A 20548-nucleotide genomic window follows, 5' to 3' on the forward strand; every position below is an offset into this window, starting at 1 on the left:
AACAAACATTTTCTCACTGCTAGTCTCCTCTCTGTATTGCAACTTGCAACAAAATAACCCAATTACTGGATATTAATTAATTAAACCTCCCACCCCCCACCCCCAAACACAAATAATCTGAAAAAGATGTCTCATAGCGTGTGAGTGATCACACTTGGCATGTTTGGTTCCAATAATTAACAGGATATGAGATAGGTAAAGATCTACGCGGAACTAAATTTTGAATCCCGCTCCTGGCAAGTTTTAGTCCTAACCTAACTGCTCCTGCTTATGTTCAGCATTTGTTGTCCCGTTGCCCAACCCGCCACTTTTTTAACCCACCGCGCCCGTTCCTGCTAACCAAAAACCACCCAGCTATACAGAGTCCTGACAGCCTATACAAACTGTCTGTTTAAACAAACACACACACACACACACAATTTAACAGCATCACGCTCTCTCTTATTCACACACATGCACAGCCACGTGAATGCAGACCTCTAACGGTAGGCTACAAATAATGAATTTGATATAAATTAATTATTCATAAACAATGTATTCACAGCCGCATTTGACAACAATGCCATCGTACGATGAAAAATTGGTCGATATCGCCGAACCCTAGTGGAGATTCATTGCATGGATTGTTTCCAAGGAACGGTTCAATATACAGTAAGGTGTGGTTTGGTACGGGTCCTTGATCTGGCTTGCATTTCCACTGTCCGTAGTAACAGTACTTGGTAGTTTTTGCATACAAAAAAAGCAACGAATGTCATTCTCTGTTTAAAAAGGAAAACCATACAGACCATTCACAAGTCCTTTGCAGCACCGACCTTTTAGTGCTAGATACCATAACGAAGGGGTCCCGAATTAGTGGTACACTTTGTTTCTCACCAGTCGCAACTGGCTTGCTTGTTTTGGGACTTGTAGAGCTGCACAGTGGAAATCTGACAGTGGAAATGAGCATAAATGCATATCATACCAAACAGTACTGCTCAGTGCTGACATAACTTGAGCTGCACTAAAGGCATAACTTTCATTTTTGGTCTAAGGAATCATGAAAACAAAAACGCAAGCATGAATACAGCCTTTTTCTCAAAAAGAATACATTAATTTTATGTATTTTACAATCACAATCATTTTTAAAAACTATTTATTTAAAAACATTTTTAATCTTTATATTTATTATTATTACTATTAATGTTATAATTTCCTACAGTATGTAATTAGATATCAAATATCTTCATTCATGTGAATGTAAAGCTGAATTTACAGTATCATTACTCCAGTCGTCAGCTTCACATAATAATCCTTTAGAAATTGTTCTAGTAATCTATTCTCAGTCAACCTCCCTACATGCCGATTTGTTGCTTAAACAATTCATTTTATCAATTTTAGATCAAGTGCATCATTTATTCGATGAACTAAAACCTCAAAAAAGAACATTTACATGAAATAAAAATACATCCTGTATCATTTAAGATCAATTTTCAAAGAGTAACAAGAGCAACTTGGAATGAGTGCATTGCACAAGATAAACATCCAGCCAGACTGAATGCAGTCAGATCAGATGCCTTATTCATCATTCCATCAGACGGGATGGACAGAGCCTGTGGGTGGTACAGCATATCTTAGTGGATTCTACATTTGGAAGCCTTCAGTTCAGAGTTCATCCTCAGATGGTCGGCGCCGGGCCGTCCAACATCTCTATCAAGAGGCATCTCATTCCACCAAAGCAGAGTCCTATCAGTGCTCTGATGAATGAGGACCAATACCAGACTGTCTAACTCCCACAGTAACTTTCTCACACAGTCACCCCCTCTTTCGATTGTTATTTCAAACTAAATTAAATACGCTCCCTCTTCCCATGTCAAGGAGCCAAAATAAACAGTCTCTGCAACTCACATTTATTAAAAATTTAATGAAGATTTTCCAAAATGAGCATGCTTTTAAAATCATTAAAGAATTGCCATAAATTTGAGCTCTTGCTGCTCTGATATTTCTAAAGATTTGATTTTTTGTTTGCTGATCAAAGAAAAAACAATCCTAAAAATTACAAAAACATGGAATAGCTGGATAGAAGAGACAAATTAACACTCTTTTGTTTGATTAAACTGGTATAAGATGGAAGAGAGTAAAAAAAGAAAGAGAAGCAAAAGATCTCAGAAGATATTAAAAAGAAAAGGAAGTGGTCTCTTTAATAAAAACAGTCATGGTGGGGAATGCTTTGGATTCTTGGCATTACATTACAGTGACCTTGCCTGCCCCCATTTCTGTGGATTCTGGTCTGTGGCAGAAAAAAGCACAGCGTGACAGCAGCACTTTCTCTCACATATTTAAATTCTCTCTCCAACAATAACACTGGAGCCCCCTAACGGACTAACTGCTGTTCCTGCAATCCTTTTATTCATATATACAAACACATCAACTTAACCAACCTTCTTATAAGACTTAGAAAACTACTAATTGATATATCATGATTTAAAAAAAACGACAATCAAAGCATGAATTGTGGCTTTGATCTCATTATTAACCTTTTGTCCATTAGCTTTGGAGAATCAAATGTCAACAATGTAACCCTAGCTATTGTCAATCCCTCTGTGATTTCTTCAGTGTCCCACCCAAACTTGCATCAATACTTCAAGAAAAGAAGAAAAAAAGAGCTGATTGCAAAACAAGCCTGCAGCATTCCAGAAATTCAATAGTCCACATAATACTGCATTAGAAGAATATTTGTTCGACCTCAGTTACCTCATCTACGCCTTAGTAAAATGCCACGAGAATAGCAAAAGAAAAAAGGAAATGATCATGTGGCGTAGTAAAGAAACATAAAAAACAAAATGATACAATTAAGATGATTTTTGAAGAATGGAGATGATTTTGAGGCACATGTAAGGGAAAAAAAAGTCAAGAGTGCATGTCTGCATGTTTGTTTGTAAATGTCAAATGTAAAAATGAGACCAAAAAAAGGACATCACACAGCAAAAAAATGAGTGTACATTTAACTCAATTTGAGTTTAATTTAACACTCCTTGGGTGTACATATGACTCCCTCCATTTTGGAGTTAAAATAACACTTTCTAAAGTGTAAAATTTGTACATTACTCAAAGAGTTTATTTTAACACCATAAGAGTTTATTCTAACATCAAACCGGAGTGGTTGTTACCCTCCAAAGTGTTAATACATAAAATTTGTACATTACTCAGTGTTCATTTTAACACCGTAAGAGTTTATTCTTACATCAAACTAGTGTTTGTTACCCTTTAAAGTGTTAATATACTAAATTTGTACATTACTCAGTGTTCATTTTAACACTGTAAGAGTTTATTTTAACATCAAACCGGAGTGGTTGTTACCCTCCTAAGTGTTAATGTAGAAAATTTGTACATTACTCAGTGTTCATTTTAACACCGTAAGAGTTTATTCTAACATCAAACTAGAGTGTTTGCTACCCTTCAAAGTGTTAATATATAAAATGTGTACATTACTCAGTGTTCATTTTAACACTGTAAGAGTTTATTTTAACATCAAACTGGAGTGCGTGGTACCCTTCAAAGTGTCAATATATTACCTTTATTTCCTAATTATCAATTGGTGGGTGTGACAGATAACAGTGATCAAATATGTTGAAAATTGTTTATTAAATGTTCATTAAACTTTAGAAATATTTTCAATACATTCAACTCTGCATTTAAAAATGCAACGACATATTTCAATTTTTTTTAACAAACTTTAGAAAATCTGTTTCCACAAGTGCAAGAAAATAGAATTAACACATGCGCAATAAAAAAGACCATTGTTTAAAAACTCCTTGTTTTGCAAGTCATAGAAATATCATATAACTCATTTTGTAACTCATAGAAATATCATAACTCGTTTTTTGTAACTCATAGAAATCATATAACTTGTTGTTTTGTAACTCGTAGAAAACTCATAAACCTGAGGTTACCTGAAACAACATATACTTATTTCATAAAGTGCAAACATGAAAGTGCCCATAGACTAAGCTCATTTCTGCCACAAAAAAAGGAACAAGCTAAAAACTCACAATTCTGACTTCAATATAAAATCTGTAAATACATTCAGCTTACGTGCTAAACAATCAGAAATTAGTGCAAGCTAATTAAATATTTTCGTGCACAAAACAATGCACTGGAACAATATACAAATATGGTTCTTCAAATCCATATGATGCCTGTAAGTCAAATGGTCTGAAAAAAGGAAGATCCTCAACTCTTGACAAACCAAAAGTGTTATTTTCTCTTACATGGTATGCATGAAGATGCTCAACAAATCCAAGTGTTTCAACGTCTTTAGTTACCAAAAGGTTTTGGTCCTCTATGAAAATAATTTCACATATTTTACTGAAAATTGGTAAGTCCTTCTCCATTTTACTGAACACCAGTAGATCATGACGATATTCCGTTCCTGAATATTTCAGCCATGAAGTTACTGTGATCTCACGGTCCAAAAAATGTGGATACATTTTAAGAATAATGTCACGATATGGCAAATCATCAAGGTCTAGAGTTTTTAAAGGTCCATATTCAACATTTTTAACGGGTAAACTTTCCCAATGATACGCAATTGCATATTGGTGTTTTATAGCAAAAGACTTGGTGAGGTTTTTAAAATTTTTTATGCTGTTTTTAAAAAACTTGTGTTTCGCTTCACAACGCATCGACCATACATGTACTAATGGACCAATTTTGCGTATACAATGTGGATAATGTAGCATAAAATGATGCTTGGGAATCAAAGACTTTTGTGGATATAGCTCTTTAAAAAGACGATGATGTTCTAAAATTAGATGTTTCAGATAGTAGGTCATGCCTTCTGTTATCACAGGAGAAAACACTATGTTGATGATCTGTAACAACAATAGTAATAAACGCCAGTAATTATTTTCCTCTTCAATGAGGTCTCCAAATATCAGAGGAATGTTCCGTATTAAACAGAATGTCTGAATGGCATTTAGACCTATAGAATTAGCTGTCTGCTCTAGATTTAATCTAGTGGGTCGGTTTTTTCTTTCAAGAAAGCCATAATTGAAAGAATAGATTCTGTTACATACGTCTTGTCTTGGTATAATGCCAGAAAGATATTCAAGAAGTAACTTCATTTCATACTGACCAACACCCTCGAGGATGTCGTGCATTATATCAGGGGAGTAGTTGTCACAAATATGAAAGTATTTTAAGTCATTAAATAGACATGTACGCTTAACCCCAAAAGATGAAGTAATGCTAGGGTCAGCTACCAAATCTGCATAGTGCTGTTCTTGTAACGCTTTGTTTCTTAATGTAATATTAGTGTCGTCTTCACTGAAAACAGACTGAGATGTTTTTTTGTCTACTAAACAGAACCGACAAAAGTAAAGGGCACTAAAAGATTCCATAAAACCAAGAATTGTGTGCATTCCCAAGTTGTCGCCAGTAACCTGTGCAATAGTGCCAAACAAGGGATCTTTGGAGAAAGGAACTGGAATGCCAGAACTTTCAAGGACTTTTAAATCTTCAACAAGGGGCCGCAAAATTGCATCAAATCCATAGTTTTTAATATCCTGTGCATAGAATAATGACAATAAATGTATGTTCATTAAGCTTGAATTCATTTTGGGTGGAAAGTTCCTGAGAATAAAGTAAATCACTCCAATTTTATGAATGCCTTGCTTCGAGCCCAGCGGATTAGCAGATTCAAAATCATCATAGTATAACTGTATCTGAAGTGCATTTTTATGTTTACTGTAAAGTGGGTGGTTTTTAAAATAATCCCCATCACAAAAATCTTTATAGACAGATGTACTCGCACTTGGACTTGTCATATGTTTACATATATCCGAATTCCTAAATATAAACTGCAATGTGTTCAAAAGGGGAATGTAAATGAACTTGTCGGTTACAGGAACTTGATCATAAGTCCTCGTCACTCTATTCAATCTACTGTCAAATCGTACACCTAGCTTTATCTCAGTAGGATCGACAACAGCCCATTTGTCTTTGAAATATTTTTTCCATTTGTGTTCTGTGTTTAGATTTGTGAATGGATTATTCAGACTACTAAAACAGTCATCTACCTGGGATGGTGTTGCAAAATCCTTTGCTGGAAGTAAATTCATTACTTTACTTTTAATATCAGAATGTATTTCATGGACCAGTTCCTCCATGTCCGATATTACAGAAGTTACAACACTGGTTGCTACTCCACTATTTTGCAATCTAGCAACAATAGATGCACACATTTCTTGAGTGTCAATCACCCTCCTTTTATCACCGAGTGGTGTCTCAGGTTGTTGTTCATTATGATTATTTAAATGTGACGGTTCAGTATCTTCAGTCTGATTTTCAGTCTCTGCTTGGTCTAGAAATTCATGTCTATGAACACTACTCAAGTGTTTTCGAAATCCGGCATAAGTCATGAAGCTATGCTTGCAATTGTTCTGTGCACATTTCAAGTTCAATTTTTTCCCAGGATAATAAGCATGAATGAGTTTTAGATGACGAATGAGGTCATTAATTGTTAAATGTACCGCTTTACAAGCAAAACAGCGGAACATTTTCAGTCAGTCAAGAGAGCTAATTCAGAAGTTTGGCTCGTAGGTCCTTTACCCTTGGGGTTTCACGAACTGTGCCACAACCAATCTTGTAGATTGTTGTCTGAACAAATGTAAACATTGCATTTAAGGAGTGGGGGTATGACACACTAAAAACAAAATACGCTTTAAACAGTTCGTCAAAAGCAGAAAGGGATGACTTTGCCTGACATGGTAGAAGTTTTCCATCCAGAACAATGTAGAACTCATGAATGGCATTCTTTGCAGAGCCAACTGCAAGGAGATGTGGTTGCAGGCCTTCAGTCTTCTCAACATATTCAGTTAGACTGCAACAAGCCTGAAACAGGTGAAAAACAGATTTTCTTACAAACAAGTAACCTACAATACAGCTCACTAATGTTTCCATGCAAACCTTGTGAAACTGCACAACATGATCCATTGCCTCCTTAATGCTGATCTTTGTTGAATTGTTTCTACCACCTGCTGAAGGTGGCAAAAGGAAAGCCAGTAGTAAAAGACAGGACATGTCACTGTCCCATCCTGCAAGCAAGAACAAAGAGAGCATGTAGATCAACAACAAATACAATAACCAAAAACTTACAAATAACAAACCATTTAATACCTTGCCATTCACATTCCAGGTTCTGTCCAGTGCCAGCTGCAAGCAGGCTGTTTAGGTACAAGTTTGAATTAAGCGTTTTCGCCTCTGCGATGATCTTTGGCTTTAAAGTGTCCCATTGTTCTAGTAGTCTGGAAGCGGTTTCAGTTCCAAATTTGATGTCAAAGTCTTGAAGAACCTGTAAAACAATTACAAACATAACAAAAATTCACACCATGCTTTTTGCATATTACCTAATTTTATCTCAACCAAATACTATTATCTGTCTCTTTCTCTTACCAATCCCTTTGTGTCGAGAAATCTTGGAAAAACTGAAAGAGCTGTGCTGGACTTCTCTGCATCATGAATAAGCTGCTGTCTGTGCTTGAATGTTAATTTCATCTTCTCAAAAATCTGGTCCTTGTCAGCACAATGACTCATAAATGATATGGCTTCTTTGCATTGGTCGCCATCGAGCTGCTTTTCCAAATAGTTCCAGTTGGCTCTGTTAGCTGTTGGTCCTCCGTTGCCTTCATCATCCGATGCTGCACTTGACCTGGCATTTCTTGTGCTCTGGCTTTTGCTTCGGCGTGAAACTGTTTTCAGACGCCATGATATGTATCCTTGATTGCTCTTGGGGTCATAGAAATGTTCCTTAAATAAAAACAAAATGACTGCTGATAAGATCAAATGCAAACATTTAAAATTTCTGATCATGTCACTACACTAGACTAAAAAAATACTGATGAAGAATACAACAAAATTTATTTAATTCAATTAGGGGAACTAGAAATGTAACATAGTTCCACAAAATCTAAAATATGTTTCTATAAGGTACAGTAGAATAATAATAAGTTTTAAATTCTTACATATCCAGTTCTTGAGTATGGATCCTTCAGTGATGGGCAAAGAGTTACAATTCCCAAGGCACAGCGTGTTTTTGTTTCTTTGGAAGGGACACGACTATAAGAACAAGAAAAATAAGTTAAAACACTAAAACAGTTTGATTACAAAAATTGTATCAATGATTTTTAGATTGAAACCTACCCTTCTTTTTCAGTTATGTATGCAACAACGATGTTGACTAACTGTCGCCGGGTTGAATCTGTGAGTTTTCCATGTTCATTATATTCGGCCAAAACGGCAAGTCCACCTGCCTTTTCTTTCATAATTTCACTGACAAACTACAATAAAAACAAAGTAATAAAATGTCTGCATAATAAAAAAATGTGAAAAAACTGCCAAACACTTCAACTAGTACATCATGAAATTTAAAAATTACCTGCTTAGCCTCAAAAGCTTCATCAAAACGAGGTCTCTTCATGCTTGGCCCAGCACGGTCATCAGTTTCAGTGTGGTTTGGGGTGAGAACTAGTGTGTCTGAGTGGGAGCTACAAGAATCGAGGACTGTGCATTCTGAAAGTAATAGTAATAATAATATTAAAAAGCATGTTATATGTACTGCATTCTAGTGATGTGCCAAGCAATTTTAAAATTAGATTTGCCCTAAGCCAAACTTCTTAATGTTTAACATCACAAAACCAAAAGGTATGTCAGAGATTTTCAGCATACAACTTTGCATCACATAAAACATGGAATTGGTCTTTCAAACTTGCGAATATAGTAGGCTATCAATTGTTTTTGACTCAAGAGAGAGCAAAAACAGTATTTAAGATGCTGCTCGCTCCCTCAGTCACAAGTGCAGTCGCCAGTTCACTTACAAAACTGATGAAATAAGGCTTCACAATGTAGGAAAAACCCAGAAGATTAATATGAAAAAGATACATTAATTTGATTTTAGTAATAGGATTTACTTTTAAATATTAAATTTAGTAGTACATTTCAGTCATGAATGATTGAATAACTAAGGATTTACACATTTTTAGATAAAACAATTTCACAATTTAAGCACAAGTTATCTGACATATCGTTTTAATGGAACTGTAGCTTGTCGCCACATATGAGGCCAGTTTAAATAATTATAACAGGGCTCGAAATTGCGACCATTTTGGTCGCATATGCGGCCTAAATTTTATCTATGCAACCTTAAAATATATTTGGGAGGAATTCTGCGAGTGCTTAAAATTGTTGTGTGCGACCAGTTTTTACTGCAAAATGTTCACCACATTCACGGATTCGGGAGACATTCACGCAGAATGCATCTCTAAGCTCTTTGTCTGCACTTGAAACGCAGCACACAGAAATGGTTTAAAACAATTGTCATGTCAACTTGCTGCAGTAAACAAAGCCAAGTCCGTAATGCTTGCCCCACCTTTACGCTCTTCTTATTGGCCCACCACTGCTCTAGCACTGAATGCGAATGATTGGTTAATATCAGCTGTCAATCACTCAGTCAGCGCCTTGCCTTCTGGCGTCGGATGAGAGAGCTACTACCGTGAAAAACTGTAAAGCGCTGAAGATGAGAATGAAGATAACACTGGCAGATTTTGTTTTAGAAACCATGGCATCTAAAGTTATAAATGACACATCTTACTAGTGACTATGTGCTGAATGTTAATCCACCATCTACACTTTTCCAAGAGTAGAAGACTTCCATTGGCTTCAAGTCCGCTATGAAAAGTCTGTGGGATGGAGTTTTCAGGTAACTGTTTGCCACATATAGCACGACAGCTTCTGTTTAATCCTTCATATAAATCGCCAGATGCTGTCCGCCATGCAAGGGGCAGCTATGTCAAATTTAACACCACGTACAACATCGCAAACGGGCTTGCACTGAGTAAACTAACATTGCTACTCCTAAAAAGACCAGTATTGCTATTAACATGACGTATGCATATAATAAGGTACAGTAAGTGTCAAAAGCATCAGTGAAATATCAGACAGCACTTGTGAGAACAGCACAGTTATACCATTAACAGATTCATTCAAGCAGTGCGTGCAGGGCCAGTGATCGCTCCGTGTATGCTTTTGGTCACTCAGTTATGTTATAAAAATGTATTTTCTTGTAATAACTGGATTTCGTTGAGACATATTTTCCTTACGCTTGCATATCTATTAATTTTTTTTTGCTTGTTAGTTTGATTACTGTTGATTTCAAATGCAATAAATATGTTTGTATAAAACTTGTAGTAACGGTGCTCATAATTGGTGGGTGCGACTAAATTTTGGCTGATGCGCCTAAATTAGGAGCACCGGTGCTACCAAGCAAAAAGGTTAATTTTGAGCCCTGTTATAAAGTTAGAAAAAAAGGCAAACAGATGTGGTTTATTAAACATTGAATGCATGGGACCAGAAAGCCCTGCATACAGAAACTTGCCTGAATCTTGGTCAATGACTCTCCAAAGTATATCACGCGATCTCTCCTCCAGCACGTCAGTGAAAACATCTTCATCTACCTCCACACCGGTGTCATCTTGCAAAACCAGATCCTTTTGCTCGATGGAAAATTTCTTCTTGACTTGACGTATTAAAAGAAATAACATTAATTGAAAAAAGACATTCCACCTGCAGCAACAGTCAAAACAAAAATGGAGTCAATAATTTAAGAACTTACCTTCTTTTATTAGACTGCTGTAATCAACTTCATCTACCTTAATCAACTTCTTTTTGCCTCCATAAATGACTTTGAAGAGCATTGTAGCTAAAGAAAAAAAAAAAAAAGTTTTCGTTTGATTAGGCTTACAGTGTGATTCAAAAGAACACATTGATAAACCGGTGTTGTGCCGAAATCTGTGACTTGTTGAAAACTGTGACCCGTGTGTGACGTTTAGTAAAATTTTCACTCGGCAAAGTGCATGACGTTCATGCATGTGACTGTGAAAGCGCAGACACAAAAATCAAGCAAATAGCGTCGAGCGGTGCTGTAAAGAATGTTTCAAATCCTGGGATTCAGAAAACAGGTTCATGGAAGAATTTTAATGTAGTCGTGATATTTTGTTGTTGTCTGCAGGTAGACTGCTAAAACTAAACATTTAGTTGTGAGATTTGAGTTGAAAAAAAAAAACAGTTCATTACAAAAGCTAATTACTGAGTGTCACATTTTGTATTAGTAAAATTAATCACCTTTTTAATGACATTCTAATCAATTGACATCCAACTGTATAAAGATATCTGGTCATCAATGTTTTAGAAAACAAATAAATTTGACACAAAATGTCAATTTATTAAACATTATAGTAAGTTTATACAGGGAAAACACTTCTATCTTAATCCTACCTGTATCACATGTAATTTAAACTCAGTAATTGGCATTTGTAATGAACTATAGGATTTTTTCGACTCATGTTTAGTTATAGCAGTCTACCAGCAGACAACAACAAAATATAACATTAAAGTTTTTCCATAAACCCGTTTTCTGAATCCCAGAATTTAAAATATCCTTTACAGCACAGCTCGATGCTATTTGCTTGGTTTAGACGTCTGCGCGTTCACAGTCACGTGCATGAGACAAGCACGTTCCCGAGTGAAAATGTTACTGAAGAGCGCGACCTGGTCAATTTTCGACGAGTCACATATTTCATCACAACGCCGGACATCACTAACTTAACGTTATATGGGTTATTCAGTTGAACGGATCGTTAGAGAAAAGGAAAAAAGCTGTAATTCGCCGTTTAAAACGAAGTGCGACCAAAGTGTAACATTAAAGGACGCGCATTTTCAAAATGCAGCTGCCTCAGGGGCAGTCAACGGCGGGAAACCCCGCAGTGATAGTCACAAACTAATTTTTAAAACACAACGTTAAATATTTCGTCGCGAGAGGATTAAAACTGTATTAATCTGAAATCATAGCCATTTAACTTATCTTTTCGATATGTTTAGGGTCCACGTGCGAAATAAGCCAATGGCCTTACAACATGCTCAAATGAATTAACGTTAGCTTCGACGCCGTGCGACACTTCTCACAAACATTTACAAATATTTAAACTATTTGCTAAATGTAATTATAACGTTAGAGTATTTATTATCGTTGTATCAAACATTTCTTTAGAAAAAACGGCTAAAACTTACCACTGAACTCGGAGCCTCCAAGCCAACCTCCGTGGGATCTCCAACTGAAAAGACAGCCGCGGAGCTGAGCCTCGTGGGAAATAGTGATGTCCGATTCGCGAACGAATCAATCAATTTACCTGGATCGTCCTAGTGAATCAGTTCACCAAGTCCAACTGAATCGTTTGAAACTGTTCACAGTCTCCATTAATCACTAATCACAAATTACTTCAAAATCCTTGCTTTTTAACCGTGCCTGGCACTTTCTCTGATTAAAAAATAAATAAGTTAAATTATTTAGTTACTCGAACAGCGTATGAACGTGCTTCACTTCATCGGCTTAAAAAATCCTAAAGAAACAGGTTCTCGTTCAGTGAACTGATGGTTCTAAAACAGCTGCAACGGTTCTCGAACCTCGTTCTCGAGTTAAGAACCGGTTGCAGCTGTTTTGGATCACAAGTACACTGAACCGAGAGCTACGTGAACGAAATGCGGTTTCTTTCGGACCCGTCCGATTTAAGAACCTAGGAGCTAAAACTGTGCGCATGCGTGAAGTGCTGTGACTCCTGAAGCGGCCGAACACATTCAAGCTCATGACCGTTGTCTGAACCAAACTAATTCTTTGGACTATTTTGTGCTAATGCTATTATCATCTTATGAAACATTGATTTATTAAAATAAGATCATTTAATAACAATTTAATATTAATAGAATATGCATGTGCATATAGTTCACTGTTTCTGATGAGAATTAATTTATTATATCATATAATTGATTATATCATCAAGACTCGTAAAACATACTGGTTTGATCACTGTTTGTCCTAAAGAACCGGTTCAAGTAAAAAAAAAAATGGACTTCCCATCACTAATGAGAAATACACTGCATATTGGGTTAAAAGTTTAACACTGAAAAAAAAACTCTTAAATATACGCGTTTTCACACTCGTGGATTAAAATGTACTCCAGTTTTAACACTGAACAACACCAAAAAAAATCACACTGTATATTTAACACTGGAATTTTTGCTGTGCACACAACTGCGATTATGCTGCCAGCCGAAGCCTAGCAACCGTCCCACTCAGCAACCAATGCTGAGAATGGCAGGTTAGGACTTGTTCCCTTTAGAAACTCCTTCCCACTACTCCTCCTTTTACATACCACACAGACACACACACAAATACACACACACACACACACACACACACACACAGACACACGTAATGCCTACTAAACACTTCCCTGCCTGGAAGGGGGAAAAGGCATTCTTTGTATTAGTAGTTGGATTTGGGAGGGTTGCCCTGCTTAAGGTTCAAATAAGCAGTCCTTTTTTAATGTTCTTTTTTTACTTTAATAGTTACATGTTACAATTAGCATAGTGATATAATTTATTTATTATCACTTACTCATGCTCGTGTCATCTAACATACTTCTAAGAACATAAGTTTGTCCTTTTAGAAAAATTGTTAAAAACAACAGAGCAGTTATTTTTATAACATTTATGATGAACCCAGTAGAATCTTGCAGAAATCTGCAGATTTTAATCCTATTATTGAGTCTAATTATTTACTTGTGTAAATGTGTGCAAATTTATATTTATTCAGTTTTGAAATTAATTTCAGTTATATTATTTAGTTAGATTATTACTAATCTGAAAATGTTCATGTGATTTATTTACAATACAGCTTGTAAACTATTATATTTTCTGTATTTTAATAGATATATTATATGAGAGACTTGCTTTGTTTACCAAATAAGTAGATTTCATTGAATTATTGTTGTAAACATTAAAAGTTCAATAAAAGTATTTTTTTATTATTATTATTTTTTTTTTTTTTTTTTTTTTTTTTTTTTGCTATTTCACAGAAATAGCAACAAAAAAAAAAAATCCACAGATTCCGTCTAGCCCTAGCTAGAAGGTATACTGACAAACCACTGGGCCATGAATTTATTTTAGAATAGTGGACAGTCTGTAAAAGTTATTGTACAAAAACAAAGTCAAATTAATTTCTACCATCAATCAATACCGAAATTGCTTTGGAAATTGCTATGGTATGTCAAAATGTTACTGCTAATGCGACATCTCCCCTCTAGGAGGCACACCTAATAGCTTGCATTAAGCTACTGATTCAAATCTGAAGTGCACAGCAAGTCTTCTGAAGTTTTAGGCAAGTTTGACTTTTGCTGATATGTTCAAATGTAAACATCAAATGTGACCGACATAAAATCTGCACCAGCGCTCCTATTAAGAGTTTGGATCATTGGATCGTATAACTCTGAGAAACACCTTTTGTCAGGTTTCTGTACTGCTGATGATTGCTAACCAACTGTGGTTCAGCACAGTGTGTGTGTGTGTGTTTGTGTGTGTGTGTGTGTGTGTGTGTGTGTGTGTGTGTGTGTGTGTGTGTGTGATGATGATGCAAGCAGAACTAAAGCCACACAAAAATCACAAGCTTTCACACGTAATGTCTGGAGACCCAGTTTAGTGAAGTCTCTCTCCAATACAGCATTTATATACCTGTACGCAAAAAAAAAAAAATAAATAAATAAAAAATAAAAAATCACATCATCTCTACTTAACGTTTCATAAAAAAAGAGAGAATAAAATACACTTTAATACATTTACGGTTTAAAATGTATTTTTAATACTTATTCTAATGGATTACATGAAATTTATATGCAGTTTGGGATGGTTTACTCTGCAGTAGGGGTTGACGATGTGACAAAAATCTCATATCACAATGTAAATCATCTGATAACGATACACATCACGATATAGTACTATTTCTGTAAATTCTAAGCATGGGCCGGTATAAGATTTTGATGGTACTGTACGATAAGTTTGGATAAAAATATAAAAATGTCACTTTTATACCAAACACAACAGTTTGGTATTGTTACTGTTCTGAAATATGTTCTTTTTAAATGACTGGGTCTCACATTGAACACAACATATTTTATTATAATCTTTTATTTTAAGTTTAGGAATAATTTACAATATTTTTTGAACTACAGCTTTTTTGCAGGAGATACTGTTGCCCTAAAAAACGAAATAAAATTGGTATGACAAAAAATTCTTGCGATTTTAAAACCTTGACTTTTCCAAACCGCAGTAAACCTTGAAACCAATTATCCATGCCAAGGAAGTTCAAATGTTTGACTAAATTATAAGTATTAATAAAGCAAAACATTTTTGAACAAAATATATACATTTAAATGAAATACAAAATCTAAAGATTATACTTTTAAGATTGCAATTCTTACAATGATGCCATTTATGCTTCTGTCTGCATCCCTGTAATGGCATGTGATATTGCATTCATATAAAGTAAAAAAAAAATTACCACAATGCATTGTCAAACCACAAAATAAATCAAAGCAAAATATGAAACAGTACTGTTATTAGTTTGTCAATACATTTACAATGCTCAGCAAAGAGGACTACACCTATCAAAAATCTCTCTATTAAATTCATAATTTCTATAGGATGATTTCCAATATTACATTTGTGCATATACATTAGATTAGTCAGTATTGTAGCCAAATCTGGAGCTAATCTAACAAAAAAAAGAAAGAAAAAAGAAGAAAATGAAAAATATTAAAGAAAAAAAATGTAATAAAAAGAAGAATCAAGAGAAACCAAAAAAATTATACAATTGTAGAAATTGTGTTTTTTATTTTTTTGCAACATTTCACATGATGTTTGGACTAAAATATTACTTTTATAAATGTATCTCTTTAATAAATCTGTTTTGTTTAAATGCACCAAAATATATGACCAATATTCACTGGGAAATTGATCAAAATATTAATTTAAATTTAAATATTAGCACTGTATTCAGTCATATTGCAAACCCCTACTTCTTGTATACTTATTTCTGTTCAAGCAGCCCAAAATGAATGAGTAATCGGAGAGCAATTTCGCTTGGCTATTCATCAACACAATGAATAGTGCTTCAGCATGCAGGACTGCACTCGCTTGTTTACCAAGTGCATTCCACATCATCGATATGCAGCAACACATTTCACTTATTATCTGACTCTTCAGCTCGAGCTGGCACTTAAGTGTTACGGATTATAAAAACTGGCATTATCACATACCAACACCTACAACTGTTGCTTTATGTAGAAATACATTTGGTTAAATTAAAAGATCTTACACATTTACAAAATAAAAGTATAATAAACGAACAGAAAGATTTTATTTTGAAAAGCTTGACACTCACAGATTTAAACACTTAAAACAGTTTGCTAGTCATTATCCCATAAGATTTTTTCATTTATTCATTCATTCATTTATTCATTTTTTTTCAACTCCGTATTGAGACATCCTTTCCTGAGGGTCATGATAAACTGGCACGGGTCTCAAGCCATTTCTCTGCCCCAAGTCTTTCCCATCTACAATAATGATCATTGCACTCTTTCTGTACAAAATTCCCATTCTTAAACAACTCTTGCAATTAAGCAACGTTTCATCCTAGAATCGTTTAATAAGGTATGCATATCAAAGGATTAAATTGGTCTTTTATACCTTGAAGGTGGTGTGAAACATTATTATCAGTGAGACAACGTCCACTTTTAGCATAGCTATGCATGCCAAGAGCAGCAATATCCAAAATGAATGCCTTATGCACGTATTAATAAAAACTAAAAAATGCAAATATGTGCGCTAACATGAGGTTTAGAAAATGACTAATATTTTTTAATAATTTACAAGGCATGATTAATTAAATAAAAAATTCTAATCCAAGTTAAAGAAAAAGTTCACCAAAAACTGAAAATAGGGCTAGCTAGGCGATATTGCAAATTTATTTTTAAAAATGATCACGATGTCATGTTTTATATCATTCAGTACCTACAGTATATGTATTTAATATTTTTAACAATACATTTACGAATAGAAGGATATATTTATTTATTTAACCCTTTTATTGTAATTTACCAACATTACTAAAGCAATTAGTTTTTTAGTAAAAAACAGTTGACTAATTATATCTTTATAATAAAAAATACATAAGTGTTAAAGAGACTCATAAACTTGATGAATAAAAATGTTACAAAGTGTGTGCAATGGTAAAGGTAGATCAACATCTGTAAGGTGTCTATAATAATGATACAGTAAACCTCAAACTGTAAACAAAACAAATTATGATGATCAATTCTGAGCTTTCAAGTAAAGGAACCAGCCATCATTATTCAAATACATACTGAACATTACAAATTGTAAAGATGAATGATTAGAATACTCCCTATGCTTAAAAAAAATAAAAATCTTTCAGATGGGAGCTAGTGGCTGGGATGCACAAGAAAAATAAATAAATAAAAAAAGCCACTCTGGTGACATCCTTTTTTTTTTTTGTTATTTACAAATATCCTCACTGCTGCTATACGGCACTCATTTTTGAATGTGTTGTTACTCTGACCTGAAGTGACAAGCATGAGTGTGTGGTTTCCTACATCTTTTTCTATGCGCTCATGCTCCCATCTCTTGTGACTAGGTGACAATCAACTGTTCTCTGAAAGGATGACAAACAGACAAACCATTGCTGCAGCTCCGATGCAAGTTTATAGAGAAAAGTAAAAAGCACTGCAGTGTTTAGATGCGCTGTGTTTGTCTGAGGTAATTACATTGCCGATATTACTGAAATGCGTATATTCTATACAAAGTGTGACACAGATTGGTTAGTTTTACTTGCATGAATCGTGGTGCACTCGCAGCATTCGGAAAAGTTCAGTTGTTTTTCAACTACGCGTGCCTGGAAAATGTGTGCGTGTCATGTGTGTGCCATTTGCACATCATCTGCGTATCCCTCCCATGCGCGTGTCGTGCAAAGTCGCACAGCTCCATTGGAAATGACAAACTTAAACCACAAGCTTACAGGCATTGCTTTCAATGTACGCACTAAGCAGCCACATTTTAATAAAACTATATCCTTCTTAAAACTTTATACCGAACGTTTTTTAAACGTTATTGACAATGGTGTTTGGCCAATAAATATTGATTTTATTACCCAGCCCTAGTTCCAAACCAGTTTAAGTTTTATTTTTTTGCTCTGTTGAAAACAAAAGATGATATTTTGATAAATCTTGGAAACTTGAAACCATTGATTTCCACAGTATTTGTTTTTCTTTCTGTGGATATCAATATTATAGAGATTTCCAACATTCTTCAAGATACAATTGAAATATTCTTCAACAGAAAAAGCAAAAAAAGTCAATAAGGTTTGGAACAAGTCACGGATGATGACAAATTGTTATTTCTGGTTGAACTACACCTTTCAAATCGCTTTCATTCACTTCCATTCTTCCTCTCCCTTTACTGACGTTAGGAACGAATACAAATTCAGGACCATTCATAAAACTCTTTCCTTTGTTTGAGTTAGGAGTGAGTGAAACACAATATGTGAAAGACTGAATACCAGGAATGCCTTAAATATCTTAAAATGATGTCATAAGATATGGATACTAAGCTTTTTGGCTTTCTAGTGTTTAGGGAAAAGGCAGGGGGAAAAAAACTAAGAAATAAGTAGAGTGGATAAAAAAAAACACATATAGTTATCTGAACCCACTGTAGGAAGATGAAGATAGACAAAGAAGAGTTCCATGCCTTACCAAGGGCTCAAAAGTATACATCAAAGTCACAGACGAGTGTTGTTTGTACTTGTTTTGAACACATACTGTACAAGACGAGTGTGGGCAAGCAGAAGAGTGTGGCTCAACAGAAAAACAGCTGCTTTACTGATTAACAAGCAAAACTGCCTTTAAAGCCCCCAGAAGCAAGAGCTCTCAGAGACTAGGCAAAGAAAACAATATTGAAACAGAATAGGTTTTTGTAGCTAAGTGTAGAAGAAATACATGCAAATAAAAAGAAATTCAATTTTAATTAAAGTATTACTTCATGAAATCATTTAGCTAACACACACCATAAGGTATGAATCCTCAAATTCATCTGCATACAATCTTGAAAGGAATCTTTAGCAGGAAAGTGGCTGTTTCGGAGGTGTAAGGTGATCTTAGAAAGGGTGAGGCAAGAAATGCCACTTGTCCTTTCATATCATTCCCAAGTGAGTGAGAGTGGGTCAGATAAAGAGATACGGTTTCCACTACAGTGGGGGGAGGAGTAAAATCCATTTAAAACAAATGGGTGGTGCAAACACATGGCAGATATTATGCTGTTTACGCCAATCATAAAACTGGATAACATCTGGTACATATATAAGCTCATTCCACTTTATCTCTCTCTTTCTCTCTCTCTGCTTTTCAAGCCATTCTTCGGATGACTTCAGCAAAAACAGAATGAGGAATGAGGAAGAGCGATGGAAAGTCTGCATACGACCAAAAACATGCTGATAAGCTCTGCACTTCAAGATCAAAAGGCATAAAAGATTGAAACATCAATCTTTAAACTTCCTAAATTTTCAAAATCAGCAAATACAAACTCTTAAAATTTACTTCACAAAAAATAGATCCTGAAATCATGATGACTTGCATTGTGATAAGAGATTTTGCTTCGTTGCTCAGCCCTAAATCAAATTCAGTTAATCAGAAGTATGATTCCTCGAAAAGTGTCCATGTGAACATATCTAGTGACAGCATTTAAAATCTACAAAAAATTACATAACAGAATATGCTACAACATAACCTGGTCACAAAGACACACTGGAGTCTATGAGTTTTGTTTTAAGTTGTAAGCCTTAAATCCACATATCCAATGGTGACCAGAAAACACAAATCTTTTTTTATCTACAGATAGTTAGAGAAATAATAATTTCAAGTAACCAGAGGAAAAAAAAATATTTAGGCTGAAAGACGCACCAAACAGAACTTCCATTAACTGAACATGCAGCACATAAACTGGTTCCTGTGCCAACAGATTGTTCATAATATTTGAAGCCATCTAGCTATGCATAGTCTATTTGATCAGGCATGCAAGTTGTTTTGAAAACTTTATTTGAAGACATTATCTTATTATCATTATCTTAAATCTTTTTCCGACTATAAATGCATATGATTGGCTTCTGTCTTTATCGATTTTGAGTCATTCGTTTATCACGTGAGAGGACTCGAAATATTAACTAATCGTCTCCTCCACCTGCACAAATGTGTGCATGTGTGAATGAACGAATCACTCCATGAGAGGACTCATCGTTCTCGAGTCACATAACAGATTCGTTAAGAATGACCCATCACCATTTCATATTGCAACACTTAAAGCCATATCACTCAGCAGCCCAAGACCGGTTACTCACAGAAGCGAAGCAGGGCTGAGACTGGTCAGCACCTGGATAGGATCATCCAAGTGGACGCTGCACACTGGTGGTAGTGTGGAGAGACCCACCCACACGACTGTGAAGCGTTTCAGGTGTATGGCCATACACAATAAATGCACTATATAAATGCACATTACATAACACCAACCACTAGATACTGTATCTATTTCACCAGCACTTGACCTTCTAACACTAACATTT

At 35.1% G+C, this 20548-nt stretch overlaps 2 protein-coding genes across 2 annotated transcripts in view; both read right to left on the bottom strand.

Annotated features, from left to right (window-relative positions):
* uacab (uveal autoantigen with coiled-coil domains and ankyrin repeats b) overlaps positions 1-20548 on the bottom strand; it is a 73185-nt gene that overhangs the window by 40934 nt on the left and 11703 nt on the right. The gene's annotated exons all lie outside the window — the stretch shown is intronic.
* Positions 3603-12156, bottom strand: LOC101885582 (uncharacterized). Its single transcript, XM_087261364.1, has 10 exons — positions 12100-12156; positions 10646-10732; positions 10409-10549; positions 8414-8547; positions 8179-8315; positions 8001-8094; positions 7432-7785; positions 7156-7330; positions 6946-7073; positions 3603-6870 (listed from the first exon to the last, which is right to left on the bottom strand). The coding sequence occupies exons 2-10, from the start codon at positions 10725-10727 to the stop codon at positions 6556-6558; spliced, it is 1560 nt and encodes a 519-aa protein (XP_087117490.1). The 5' UTR covers positions 10728-10732; positions 12100-12156; the 3' UTR covers positions 3603-6555.

This window comes from Danio rerio, chromosome 7, assembly GCF_052040795.2.
Source record: "Danio rerio strain M-AB ecotype USA chromosome 7, GRCz13ab, whole genome shotgun sequence".
In the NCBI taxonomy this organism is placed as follows: domain Eukaryota; kingdom Metazoa; phylum Chordata; class Actinopteri; order Cypriniformes; family Danionidae; genus Danio; species Danio rerio.

Bases quoted from the DNA above. Each gene is read 5' to 3' on its own strand.
- LOC101885582 (XM_087261364.1), bottom strand. From the start codon at position 10,727: ATGCTCTTCAAAGTCATTTATGGAGGCAAAAAGAAGTTGATTAAGGTA. The intron at 8,095-8,178 runs GTAGGTTTCAAT...TTGTTCTTATAG, and splicing joins TACATAACTGAAAAAGAAGG to TCGTGTCCCTTCCAAAGAAA. The intron at 7,074-7,155 runs GTATTAAATGGT...TCTTGCTTGCAG, and splicing joins CCTGGAATGTGAATGGCAAG to GATGGGACAGTGACATGTCC.